Source organism: Canis lupus, chromosome 4 (assembly GCF_003254725.2).
Source record: "Canis lupus dingo isolate Sandy chromosome 4, ASM325472v2, whole genome shotgun sequence".
Lineage (NCBI taxonomy): Eukaryota > Metazoa > Chordata > Mammalia > Carnivora > Canidae > Canis > Canis lupus.
The window spans coordinates 85237040-85252309 of record NC_064246.1 but is presented as its reverse complement, the minus strand read 5'-3'; the positions used below and the strand labels follow the sequence as shown (position 1 = coordinate 85252309).

At 33.6% G+C, this 15270-nt stretch overlaps 1 protein-coding gene across 8 annotated transcripts in view; it reads right to left on the bottom strand.

Annotated features, from left to right (window-relative positions):
- CDH18 (cadherin 18) overlaps positions 1–15270 on the bottom strand; it is a 953252-nt gene that overhangs the window by 84471 nt on the left and 853511 nt on the right. For all 8 annotated transcript variants that reach the window (XM_049109418.1, XM_049109419.1, XM_049109420.1 and 5 more), the window contains one exon: positions 8086–8273. In XM_049109418.1, the coding sequence (XP_048965375.1) occupies positions 8086–8273 (188 nt within the window). The remainder of the gene's footprint in view (positions 1–8085; positions 8274–15270) is intronic.

Genomic DNA, 15270 nt, shown 5'->3' with positions numbered 1-15270 from the left:
TTTTAAATTTTAGTTTCTTAATTTCATCCTATTATTCCTAGTAATTACTTTTACATATCATTGCTCTCTCTAACTTATAAAATACTTTTTCCTCTTTAATATTAACATATTTCACATTACTGGAGATAGTTCTCATTCTCATCAATCATTTTCCTGCCAGCTCTACATATTTGGGACTTTTTAATTGTTTCTCATTAATCACGTCTACTTTTCATTAAATCACACTGGTATATTCTTCCTCAGGACTTACACAACCATAAGTAGAAAGATACTGAAAACAGCATTCAGCCAAGTTGCTCTGAATCAATTCTTGGAGTTCAAGAAGCTTGTAAAATTATCTTTTTCTTTTTTTTTCTTTTTCTTTTCTTTCTTTTCTTTTCTTTTCTTTTCTTTTCTTTTTTTTCTTTTTTCTTTTCTTTTCTTTCTTTCCTTCTTTCTTTCTTTCTTTCTTTCTTTCTTTCTTTCTTTCTTTCTTTCTTTCTTCTTTCCTTCTTTCCTTCTTTCTTTTTTTTCTTTCTTTCTCTTTATAGTAACAAGAGACTCCTTATGATCTCACCTTGGTCGAATTGTTAAATTGCCCTTTCATTTTTCATGCAGAATTGGAGGATAATAATGGAATCAATATCTGTAGTTTCATAACTGCAAATGTCATTTCAGTAATGCCAAAAAGTGGCCAAATCTTGGAATAGTAACTGATATTATTATTAATTTTTAATTTCCGAAAAAAGTTTTTTAAATGACAATATTTTGGCAAAACATAAGAAAAATGGTATGGATTTGAATAATGTTTCTTCAGTTAGTTTTTCTTATTATGCCATGTCTTGTGGTCTTGTCAGAGATCTTTCTTGGATGGTAGACATTCTGTGGAGTATAGAACCCATGTACAAGTTTTCTTGTTATAAATTTCTCTGTGTGGAAGAGTGTAATGCTCATTCAATATTTATAATTCCAAGGATTTCGATACAAACAAATACTACATGTTTGCTTACTGTCATTTGAAGACTGCAAGAATAAATGGGACATTTTTATTTCAAATAACAAATACACATATACTCTGTAATATATACAAAGTATATTTATATATTATACTATATTATAAAGTATATTTATATATCATACTATATATAAAATATGTATATATTTTATACAAACAAATACGTAGGTGTATTTCCAAATGCCCACACATACGAAAACTTGCCAATGGTCTATGGATATGAATAGCTTAACTCATCAAGATGTTTCAATAGATTATCAATTTCCAACTAATGTACTAAATTATATTATAGAAATATATGTCTAAAAAACAGTTAACATCCAAAGTAGTTTCAGCTGATATCTATCATTTCATGGCCATACCTCTGTACAAATAGTAAGAACAAAGTTGCCTCAAAGCAGTCCTCTGACAAAAGTCATTTCAAATATAGTGATAGATTTCATTGAATTTAAATGTGGACTCCTCTCTTAGCTCCTGGTTGAAGCGGAACTATTTCCCAGAATAAAAATAGTGGCTTGAATGAATTTTTTTAAAGATGTATTTATTTATTCATGACATACAGAGAGAGAAGAGGCAGAGACACAGGCAGAGGGAGAAGCAGGCTCCATGCAGGGAGCCCAATGTGGGACTCGATCACTCCCTGAGCTGAAGGCAAATGCTCAACTGCTGAGCCACCGAGGTGTCCCTGAATTTTTGGATAATAAAAATTCCTAGCGAATGGTCAGGCTTTTTTATATTTATTTTATTTATTTTATTTTTTATTTATTATGATTATTTTTAATGGTCAGGTTTTATAAATATTTTAGTAGAATTAGAAACCTATTTCTTCTTCTTTTTTAAAGATATATATATATATATATATATATTTCTTTTTTTTTTTTTTTTTTTTTTTTTTTGAGAGAGAGAGATCAAGCAATGGGGAGGAGGGACAGAGGGAGAGAAAGTCTTAAGCAGACTCCACGCTGGGTGTGGAACCCCAATGTGAGGCTCACTCCCAAGACCTCAAAATCATGATATGAGCAGAAACCAATAGTCCAGTCCGATACTTAACTGGCGTCACCACCCAGGTGCTCCGGAAACCTGTTTCTTCTTGAAAACAAAGTGTCCATGCGTTTGTTTCTATGGCATTTGCAATAGGTTGGGATGTCTTATTCATTGCGCTTTGTGGCTCAGAGCTCCAAAACTTTAAAAATCCAATGGCAAGGAACAATCTGATTCTTACTTTATCAGTCAATGCAAGGCAAAGATATAATCAAGACAAAAATCAATAAATATAATCCACTAAACAACCAAAAATGTGGTTATTTGGAATAGACCTAGTATGGTTATAATTAAACATATTTCTTTTTTTTTTCTCATAGGATTAATTTAAACTTTAAAAGAATACTTCTATAAGTTTTTATGTTTATGTTATGGTCCATTTCAAATCATTGCTAAATAAAAGTATGGTGATCTTTTTACACACTGAATAGTATGGAGATTAAAAAAGCATGAGGCTTTTAGTTGCAAAATTATTTGGCTAGATAGAGATACACTTATTGCATAGGTAGATATATATCCATGGGAATTATCAGTGCATTCACAGTGAATTAATTAGAATGAGGCCTTCCTACTTTATCAGATCTAGTAGATTTAAGAGGGATGTAGAATTACTATATTTTCTATAGTGAGAAGTTAGTGAATTGCTTACTCCAATATGCAAAATAGAAAAGATAATCCAAAGAAGGATATTTGTGACTGAAACACACCTAGAAACATGAAACTACCACAGTTTGGCTATCGTGGCCATTGCTACTATAAACATCAGGGTGCAGGTGTCCCGGCATTTCATTGCATTTGTATCTTTGGGGTAAATCCCCAACAGTGCAATTGCTGGGTCGTAGGGCAGGTCTATTTTTAACTGTTTGAGGAACCTCCACACAGTTTTCCAGAGTGGCTGCACCAGTTCACATTCCCACCAACACTGTAAGAGGGTTCCATTTTCTCCGCATCCTCTCCAACATTTGTTGTTTCCTGCCTTGTTAATTTGCCCCATTCTCGCTGGTGTGAGGTGGTATCTCATTGTGGTTTTGATTTGTATTTCCCTGATGGCAAGTGATGCAGAGCATTTTCTCATATGCATGTTGGCCATGTCTATGTCTTCCTCTGTGAGATTTCTGTTCATGTCTTTTGCCCATTTCATGATTGGATTGTTTGTTTCTTTGGTGTTGAGTTTAATAAGTTCTTTATAGATCTTGGAAACTAGCCTTTTATCTGATATGTCATTTGCAAATATCTTCTCCCATTCTGTAGGTTGTCTTTGAGTTTTGTTGACTGTATCCTTTGCTGTGCAAAAGCTTCTTATCTTGATGAAGTCCCAATAGTTCATTTTTGCTTTTGTTTCTTTTGCCTTCGTGGATGTATCTTGCAAGAAGTTACTATGGCCGAGTTCAAAAAGGGTGTTGCCTGTGTTCTTCTCTAGGATTTTGATGGAATCTTGTCTCACATTTAGATCTTTCATCCATTTTGAGTTTATCTTTGTGTCTGGTGCAAGAGAGTGGTCTAGTGTCATTCTTCTGCACGTGGATGTCCAATTTTCCCAGCACCATTTATTGAAGAGACTGTCTTTCTTCCAATGGATAGTCTTTCCTCCTTTATCGAATATTAGTTGCCCATAAAGTTCAGGATCCATTTCTGGATTCTCTATTCTGTTCCACTGATCTATGTGTCTGCTTTTGTGCCAGTACCACACTGTCTTGATGACCACAGCTTTGTAGTACAACCTGAAATCTGGCATTGTGAGGCCCCCAGATATGGTTTTCTTTTTTAAAATTCCCCTGGCTATTCGGGGTCTTTTCTGATTCCACACAAATCTTAAAATAATTTGTTCTAACTCTCTGAAGAAAGTCCATGGTATTTTGATAGGGATTGCATTAAACGTGTATATTGCCCTGGGTAACATTGACATTTTCACAATATTAATTCTGCCAATCCATGAGCATGGAATATTTTTCCATCTCTTTGTGTCTTCCTCAATTTCTTTCAGAAGTGTTCTATAGTTTTGAGGGTATAGATCCTTTACATCTTTGTTTAGGTTTATTCCTAGGTATCTTATGCTTTTGGGTGCAATTGTAAATGGGATTGACTCCTTAATTTCTCTTTCTTCAGTCTCATTGTTAGTGTATAGAAATGCCACTGATTTCTGGGCATTGATTTTGTATCCTGCCATGCTACCAAATTGCTGTAGGAGTTCTAGCAATCTTGGGGTGGAGACTTTTGGGTTTTCTATGTAGAGTATCATGTCATCGGCGAAGAGGGAGAGTTTGACTTCTTTTTTGCCAATTTGAATGCCTTTCATGTATTTTTGTTGTCTGATTGCTGAGGCTAGGACTTCCAGTACTATGTTGAACAGCAGTGGTGAGAGTGGACATCCCTGTGGAAGGAGCCTCAGTGTCCAACGAAAGATGAATGGATAAAGAAGATGTGGTTTATGTATACAATGGAATATTACTCAGCTATTAGAAATGACAAATACCCACCATTTGCTTCAACGTGGATGGAACTGCAGGGTATTATGCTGAGTGAAGTAAGTCAGTCGGAGAAGGACAAACATTATATGTTCTCATTCATTTGGGGAATATAAATAATAGTGAAAGGGAATATAAGGGAAGGGAGAAGAAATGTGTGGGAAATATCAGAAAGGGAGACAGAACGTAAAGACTGCTAACTCTGGGAAACGAACTAGGGGTGTAGAAGGGGAGGAGGGCGGGGCGTGGGAGTGAATGGGTGACGGGCACTGGGTGTTATTCTGTATGTTAGTAAATTGAACACCAATAAAAAATAAATTTAAAAAAAAAGAAACATGAAACTACAAAGATAATATTCAACTTGAACTTTGAAAAAATCTTTTAGAGAAGATGGAAAGAGAAGATTACCAAACACATGAATGATAACATGCATTATGTGGCAAAATTCATATACACAGAATATTTTTGTATGCCTATCAGTGAATTAGATAACATTAAGAAAAAGGAGGGCACAATAATAACTACATGGAGCAGTCTGAAAAGTATAATTAAAATTTGGTGAAATAGAGGAAAAAGCAAGAGAGGATGAAAAGTAGAAATTGAGGAATCATTGTAATTTTTAGGCAGACACAGCTTAGATCAAAACTTTCATCTTATTTCATCCATTTTTTTCAATAATTATCTTGTAAAGCACTTAAATAAGAAAAAAGCAGATTCAAAGACTTGAACTAATGCCATAAGTGTCTCTACAGCAGGACCAAACGTTGTATTTCCTCTGACAGTAAGGATCATATTTCCCACTACTCTTCACTGACTTGAAGACCAAACTTAAGTATTCAGGCTTAAGATAAGAGACACTGTCTATGTTTTTAAACGCACTTGAAGAAAGAAAATGATAGTACAGATGATAATTGCTGAGAGTCAGGAGAGCCAATAGGGTTGGATCCTTGAATTGAAAAGAAAACAAATGGAATGAGTCCTATAAAGAGTGAACATTTACATGGAGGCCACAGTAGAGAATATGAGAAGCCTGAATTCCCAGGAACAGAGGTTTCTTCCAGAGGAATGAGTGCATCAACTTGCATTCATCCTTATCTTTTTTTCCACCATTTCCACCCAGTCAGGCTCCATTAAACAATGAATGAAAGTTATCAGAGTGTATTTACAATGTACCTCACCATGGACCGGTGAATTCAACTTGGCAATTTTCTGATAAAGGAATCATAAGGACAGGAATGAGCAGGTGCTCCGCAAGCCGATTTAGAAAGCAGTGCTGAGTTTGATCTTTGGGGAGATTAGCAATCGTGCCTTGCTGCCTAAGGTGAGCTGCCTCAGAGATTAAGTAAAGGACAGATTTTAAAGGACCTTTTGATCCGTTTCCTGCCACCTCTTAAAAGTTAAAATGCAAAAAAAAAAAAAAAAAAAGTTAAAATGCACTGAGTTGCATAGTGTATTCTTCAAATTGCAATTATTTGCTACGCACGATATGTAGCAAAATAAAGTCACTCAGATTAATAATCTTAATCTGAAGGACTGAAAAGTTAGATGGACGCAAACAGGAAAGCATTTTGGAAGAAGTGCAAACTGGATTAAAACATAAATTCACGGAAAAACTGGAAGACAATTTGAACTCGTTAATTGTGGAGATTATTTTGAGTATATCACACTACCATTTACACAACTGAAACAATTCTCATCTTGAAAGTAATGATTGTATGTTAATTAAATATATGTTCTCACATATGCACATAAGCTGTTTTGCCTTTGTTTTTTTGCAGACATCATCAAATTAACTGAGGCCATGTGGGATGCTAAAATCCCCATTGTTCTTACTCCCATGATATATACTTGCATTTCAGATCCTTCGTGTAGTCAAACCATCCATCACCCTAACTTTTTGCAAATATGCTGTAACTTCCTACTTTATAAAGACCATAGTGCTCAATAGGCAAGAGCTGCTCCCCTCTCCCACTTCCCCACACCAGCTGGAGCATTACAAACTTATCTGCAACCATTTACTTTGCACTCTTGTTTGATTCTCAGGGAAGGAGTCAGATCATCATGGGTTATTCCTTTTCACTTATGACCAAATCCTATTCAGGGTTATCTCTACCCTAGTCTATCTTTTTATATCATTTATCCTTTCTTTCATTTGCTCAGTTTTTGTCTCTATTGACCTTTTAGTCATCTGCATAGAAACACATTCAGTCTCTCCACTTATAATTAAAATCCTAATTTTATAATGTTCTCATTTATTTGTTTTTGGTTTTGTTAAGATTTTATTTATTTATTTATTTATTTGAGAGAGAGAGAGAGAAAAAGAGAGAGAGAGAGAGAGAGAGCATGAGCAGAGGGAGGGGGACAAGCAAACTCCCCAGTGAGCATGAGGCTCCATCCCAGGACCCTAAGATCAGGACCTGAGCCAAAGCCAGATGCTAAACCTATGAAGCTACCCAGGTGCCCCTCTCATTTATTTGTTTTATAACATTTCTCATTAAAATTTCAGGAAAGATAGATTAAAATGAGAAGTATTTTAGGTGAAGACACCAATATTTTTCATAGGTTAGTGATGACTACTGTTCTGTAACTATTTACACCCTCTAAAATCTACTTTGCAGGTCCCTTTTGAAGGAACTCAAAAACAAGTTAAGCCTCAATTGTAATCAACATAAAATGATATTGGAAGAATTAATACAATTTTATATAGATCAAATAGAAAAATTTATACAAAACACACAAATAAATAATTATGTAGATAGATGATAGATAGATGACAGATTATTTCAACATCTACAGGAGCACATCAGAATAAAATTTCTCAGCCTGTATTTTGAATATATCCTACAGTAGAATCATCTGGAGTTTTTGTTAAGAAAGGCCAATTCTTCAGGCCCACTTCAGTCTTCTGAGAAAAAAAAAAAAAAAAAAAAGTAAAAAGTAAAGCCCAGGGATCTGAATGTTACTAGATTTCCAAGCTGAAATTATTCAACATTTAAGGCACACTGCATTAGGAGACATATTTAAATCCTTTGTTGATAATTTTCTATGTTCCATTTAATTTTCATAAGGACATAAAAATATTGTACTCCTAAAATAAAAAAAAAATGATAGATATATTTAGTCCACTAACAAATTCTTCACAATAAAAAGAATCAGGGGGTTAATAGTTCCACTAAAGCTATATTGATGAATCCATGATTGTCAAACAAAACCTTGTCTCCCAGTGAGTGTTAGCTAACATGATAAAGATTTTTACGCTAGTTAGAAAAACTCTTAATGTTACTTAGGTTAGTACAACATAGAAGAATGGCACTAACAGAACTGGCAGTCATGATAAAGCTGTTATCTGGAAACAAAAATGGTGGGCACATTCATGGTATACTCTACGTTAGATCTTCCCACAATATATATATATATATATTTTTTTTTTCTAAGAGCAGCTCCAAAATAGTAGACATAGCCAATAAAAAAGGAAATATTTTATCATTTTAGTGAGCTGACAATATGGATTGTTCATACCAACATGGATCATTCATGGAAAAATGGGTAAATTGCCTAAATCAGAGAAAAGTATGTTCTTTTTACCTTTTTTAAAGAAAGGATCCCTTCTCTGGTCTCTTTGTCGGTGGATATGGAGAATATTCCAATACCATCACCATTAATGATGGAGTAAGTCATGTCAGCATTTGAACCAGTGTCTGCATCGTTTGCTTTGATTTTCCCAACAGCTGAACCAACTTGAGCTGATTCAGGAACATACAGCTGATAATGCTCTGAAAAAGATTTCATATTAAAATTATTTGATGATAGTATAGTTCACAAAAAATAGTTTTGCAAGAAAAATACATGAAAATGGTTAGACCACGCATTCAAATGAACATCATATTAAGTAGTATATAAAATGGATGTGCTTCTAATTTTTTTTTTTTTTTTTTTAATTTTTATTTATTTATGATAGTCACACACACAGAGAGAGAGAGAGGCAGAGACACAGGCAGAGGGAGAAGCAGGCTCCATCCACCGGGAGCCTGATGTGGGATTCGATCCCGGGTCTCCAGGATTGCGCCCTGGGCCAAAGGCAGGCGCCAAACCGCTGCGCCACCCAGGGATCCCTGGATGTGCTTTCTATTTTAAATATTAGTAAATTGATTAGTAGTGAAATACTAGACTAACATACACTTTAAAATATATGTAAAATAACCTACATGAAAAAAATTGTAGATATCTTAATATAAAGTATTTTATTAGCTCTACATCCCTCAGCAATAGAAAAAAAGATAAGGGAGAGCAAATTTGCATTCTTATGTTAAGCAAAAACTAAATTACTTAAGTATTAGTGTAATACCCAATGCATTTCTCCTTCCAAGAAGCATGTGAAATTAAAAATATGAGTTCAAAAGCTTGAAATTCAAAATTTAAAATTCAAATTGATAATAGATAAAAGAATATAGAATATTTGTAAATATGATTATTATTCCAATCAACAAACTTAAGTTTAGTAAAATGTATAGGTTCCTGACAAAAAGAGACAGTAAATGTATTTATGCATTTAATTAACATGTATTCTAGGTCAGCTTCTGGAAAGATTTTGAAGTGGTTTTATATAATAAAGTTATAAATAAAATAAAATTATTAAAATTAATAAAAAGAAGATGTGGTTTATGTTTACAATGGAATATTCCACAGCCATTAGAAAAGACAAATACCCACCATTTGCTTCGACGTGGATGGAACTGGAGGGTATTATGCTGAGTGAAATAAGTCAATCGGAGAAGGACAAACATTATATGGTCTCATTCACTTGGGGAATATAAAAAATAGAGAAAGGGAATAAAGGGGAAAAGAGAAAAAATAAGTGGGAAATATCAGAAAGGGAGACGGAATCTGAAAGACTCCTAACTCTGGGAAACAAACTAGGGGTGGTGGAAGGGGAGGTGGGCGGGGGATGGGGGTGACTGGGTGACTGGCACTGAGGGGGGCACTTGACGGGATGAGCACTGGGTGTTATTCTGTATGTTGACAAATTGAACACCAATAAAAATAAATTTATTTAAAAATTAAAAAATAAAATTAATAAAAAATAATGACAAAATTAAAGAATGAGAAAGATAAATATAATGACTTCATAAGATGATGTAGTATTTGTGTTTGAGTTAATTTTTAGACTATATATATTAAAATACTGTTGATTATATAAATCTCAAGACCTCATATGCAGAAATATATTTTTCGGCATGTCCTGATACTATATGTTTACATTGAACAATTTTAAAAAAAATCAGTTTGTTCTGATACTAAATTCAGAGAGAGCTCATAAATCTTCCCTTATAGAAAGTTGTGAAATACATATTAAGAAGCATAAATGTTCATTACCAAGTATTTTACTGACAAATTAGGAACATATCTATTAAAACAATTTATTTATCATAGAAATTCTCAAATAAAAACATACGTAGCAGGAACCTTGAATTAAAGTGTAATTGTATAAGAATTTCAACCAAGACTAAATGGTGATTTAACACTATGCATGGATACAATTAGACTATATAGATAAGTGAATGTGGAACCTGCATGAAAATAATTTCCTAAACCAGAATTTTGTTAGATATGGTATGATAATATTTTTTAAATTAATATACCTGGTACATATATGGATTACTCAGATTTATTCTAAAGATACAATTGTATGTTTTAAAGTGCTATATGTGGATACTAAAGATTGATTTATATATCTGTGTTTATTCATTACTCAACAGAGATTTTTCTCAGTTCTCTGTGATTAACATTTGTGATGTTACCTGACATTAATTTTTAGTTCACCGGTCCTCACAAACTTAGCATTTCCTGGGTAGACCTCCTCTGGGAAACACATGTTCCCCTAACCTTAATCATGTATTTTTATCAGGATTTGTCACATTGCTAAACATTCTACCCATCTTGATATATTTAATTGACCTCTGAAGGGTATGGGGCCCCAATTTCTACAAGACTCCACCTTTCTGCTTGAAGTTGATTTGTGAAAGGGTAGGCAGTTGATTCACAATGATCCAAAGAGAGTATATTCCCCATAATGTTGGAACTGGAACTAGGAAAGAACTCGAGTCTCTCTTTGGTGGCAAAGCTATGAAATGTTGGGAGGGGCTTCTGACGAGAGTCCTGTTTCCAAAATTCATGTTGAAGTACCTAATCTCGGCACAAATCTGGTATCAGGAAAAAAAGCCATAACTTTTAGAATCTCTGTAATTATCAAAATGTTCCCAGGCAGTTATGTATAAAATAGGACATTGTTCTGTAAAGGAAAGAAAGAGAGAGAGAGAGAGAGAGAGAAATAAATTACAACATATGTCTCCTTTTTTTTTTTTGCCTGAAGTAGAAAGGATAGGATGCCAAGCTTCTGGTTGCTAAAGTCTCTAAGTTGCAGCTCAACTTTCCACAAATTTGTAAGCCTCCCAAAGGACTCTCAGCTGATAACACATTTGTAAACAAAAGAAGTCTCAGTTCACAGAGACAAATAAGCAAATCACAGAATTATTTTGGTGGTAATGTTACAAAGTCAGTTGTTTTTACAAAGAAAGTTGCAAAAAACTGTGTAAGTTGGTCATAAATGACTCAAGTCCCAGGAAACATCTAGGTCCCATCTTATAAGAGAAACCATACCCCTGGAAGAGGATACTAATACTTATTGATACATTCTAAGAATTGCAAGTATATTACATCTTTCCCATTCATTATGCCCCATTAGACAAATAAGAGCATATTAGTATTTCAACTTACACACTTCCATAAAGTTGAAAATTTTTGAGTTGTAAATTACATTTAACATGTCACCTAATGGGCAGCCTGGGTGGCTCAGCGGTTTAGCCCCAGCTTTGGCCCAGGGCATGATCCTGGAGACCCTGTATCAAGTCCCAAATCAGGCCCCCTGTATGGAGCCTGCTTCTCCCTCTGCCTGTGTCTCTGCCTCTCTCTCTCTCTCTCTCTCTCTCTGTGTGTCTCTCATGAATAAATAAAATCTTTAAAAAAAAAGTCACCTAATAACTAGAAATAGCTGATAAGATTTATTTATAAATCAAAAGACATTTAGGATATTTTTTAGAACTTCCAAGGACTGAATCAAGAGCCAGGCCCTAAAAACTGCTATAAATTCCAGGAGAATAAATACGGTGAGGCTCCTTAGGAAAACACATGCCAAATATATTATATATATTATATTATATGTATTTATATATCTATTTTACATATATAAAATACCAAAATATATGCCATATATATATATATATTTAAATATATACATATTTATTTATTTAAAAATAGGTATAGAAGAATGGTGCCTGAACATAATAAAGCCCATAACAATAAGCTCAAGCTCATAGCTTAAAAATCATACCCAATGATGGAAAATTACAAAGCTTCCTTCTAAGATCTGGATGAAGACAAGAATGCCCAGTATTTCCACTTCTAATCAAAACAGTACTGGGAAGTTCTACCCAGAAAAGTTAGAAAGAGAAAAAAAAAAAAAGAGGAATCCAGTTACAGAGGAAGAAGCAATATTATCTGTTAGCAGATGTCAAGATCTCATAGGTAGAAATCCTTAAAGAGTTAAAAAAATAGTATTAGAATAAACAAATTCAGTAGAGTTATGGTATACAAAATCAAAATACAAAAATCAGCTGTGTCTCTTTACACTAATAAACCATCCAAAAGGAAATTCAGAGAACGGTCCAGCTTGCAATAGCATTAAAAAGAATAACACACTAAAAAAATAAACTTAACCCATGAGCTGAAGTGACTGTGTGCTCGAAAATTCAAAACATCGATGAAAGAAATTAAAGGAGATGTGAATAAAGGAAAGACATCCTATGTTTAAGGATTGAAAGACTTAATATTGTTAAAAGGTCCATACTACTTACAGCCATCGACTAGGTCAATGCTATGCATTGCAAGCACAATTCTGATGGTGCTTTTTCACTGAAATAGACTTAATATCTCAGAATATGGAACTCCAACGATGCAGAATCAATGAAACATTTGAGAAAAAAAGAACAAAACTAAAAGCTTCAAGCTTCCTGATTTTAAAATATATTACAAGGCTACAGTAATTAAAACAGTATGCCACAGCATAAAGACAGACATATGGCCCAATGGAACAGAACAGAGAGCCCAGAAGTAAACCCAACCTTGCAAGGGCAGTAGAATGTTGGTAAGAGTTTCAAGAGTAAACAATGGGAAAAACAGTTTCTTCATCAAATGGTATTGGGAAAAGTGGATATGCATATGCAAAAAAACAAAAAAACAACAACAAAAAAACAAAACCTGAAATATATATATATAAAACTCAAAATGAAACAACTTAAATGTAAGGCTCGAAAATATAAAATTCCTAAAGAAAACATAGGGAAAATCTTCTTGACATTAGCTTGCAATTGTTTTTTGGATGTGACATCAAAAACTCAGGCATTGTGGGATGACTGGGTGGCTCAGTGGTTGAGCACCTGCCCCTGGCTCCGGGCATGATCCGTGGTCTCAGGATCGAGTCTCACGTCGGGCTCCCTGCCTGGAGCCTGCTTCTCCCTCTGCCTGTGTCTCTGCCTCTCTCTCTCTCTCTGTCTCTCTCATGAATAAATAAATATAATCTTAAAAAAAAAAAAAAAAAAACCTCAGACACCAAAAGCAAAAATGGATGAGTGGATCTATACCAAACTAAAAAAACTACTGTACTGCATAGGAGACAATCAACAGAATGAAAAGGGAGCCTAAGAATGGGAGAATATACTTGCAAACCATAACTCTGATAAGGGGTTCATCTCCATAATATATAAAGAATTTAAAGTCAATAGCAAAAAAGTAAATAAAAAATAAATAAATAAATAAGCCCAATTATAAAACTGGCAAAAGATTTAAGAAGACATTTCTCCAAAGAAGACCTACAAATCGCCAACAATTGTATAAAAAAGATGTTCAACATCATTAATTATCAAGGAAATGAAAATCGAAACTACATTTAGAGATCACCTCATTCCTGGTGGAATGACTACTATCAAACACAAAAGATAAAAAAAAAATGTCAGTGGTCTTGTGGAAAAATTGGAACCCTGTATACTGTTGCTGGGGAGGTAAAATGGTGCAGCAGTTATGAAAAAGTTTGGAGCTTCCTCAAAAATCTTAAAAAAAAAAAAGAAAAGAACTACTATAGGATCCAGCGATTCTACTGCTGGGTACATATCTCAAAGAACTGAAATTAGAATCTCCAAGAAATTTCTACATTACCATGTTCATTGTAGCATTATTCACAAGGCCGAGATATGGAAACGACTCAAGTTGCCAAGTTGCCATCAAAAGATGAATCAATAAAGAGAATGAATAAAATACTAGCAATTTGGAAAATAAAATCTCTCTATGTGTGTGTGTGTGTGTGTGTGTGTGCGTAAAAGGTGATATTTTAGTGAGAGAATTATGGAATTAACAGGAGAGGAAATTAGAATTAGGATAAATGGAGATTAAGTCAATGACTTTTGGATGGATGTCTCTGATAATAAAGATCACAAAGAATATCAAAAACAGTCTTGCCAGAAATTAAACAATTTTACAGAAACCAAGATCTTTGGGACCAGGGTCCTTTTAAAGGGTCTAGTATACATTTAATGCTTAAGTGTTTTATTAATTTTTGAGTTTACCATAACTCTACATTCACATGTACCGTTGTAACTTTAATTCAACATAATAACTTTACGTGTCACATTTTTTAGTATTGTGTAATTAACCACGGGATAAATAGATTGAATTATCCTAAAATAAGAAAAATATCAGAAATCCTTCCTCTAAATACTAATTTTAACAAAAATGCAAATACCGCTTACAAAGGCATCTAACATATAGAATTACCTTTAAGAATTCTGAAAGTTTAAAAAAAAAAAAAAAAGAATTCTGAAAGCTAAAAAAAAAAAGAATTCTGAAAGCTGAGAGCCAACAGCCCATGAATTATTAGGTATTATCATCCTTGAATAATAATAATTGCATATGAACCTTTATTTACCTGTTATTTATGAGAATTGGCCTTCTTTATAGACTTGAAGAACACTTGGGAGAAACTTTAAAGGGTCCGAATTAAGATGTAAATCTTTGACTAACAGCCTCAACTGGATAGGAGTCAGTTTACTATTTAGGAAAAAAATGCACTTTTATCTAAATAAGATTAACGAAGGTCATAACTCCTAGAATCTTGGAATACATGGTGAATGATCTTTTGCCTTTCGTATTATTTTCACTCTGTAATTACTCCCTCTGGGAAAAAAGAATAACCCTCTTGGATAATTTATAGCACAGCCTAATCAGCACCTCTATGGCTGCCAAAATATACCTCAGAGTACTCTGCTCAAGTTCATAAAAAGGTTATATGCTATGTAACGTTACACATTTGCAAGAGGATGAAAAAGGATGAAAAACCTCGGTGCACTTTCAGACACGCATCTAAGCATATACACGTATTTGCTCCCACATTTTGTGCGACTGTGTAACAAACCTATGTCGTATGGGGCGTCTGTCCATTCCATTTATGTATTAGTGATAATCAGAGAGAGTCAGAGAGATCATGTATTCAATTCTCAGAAATAGATTATATAATAATATATTATATATAAAATAATATTATATATTATGTAATAATATATAATATAATGATATATTTTAATATAATTTATTATAATATATTATCGCTATATCACTATATTATTTATTATATATTATTATTTTTCTCTGTATATATATATATAG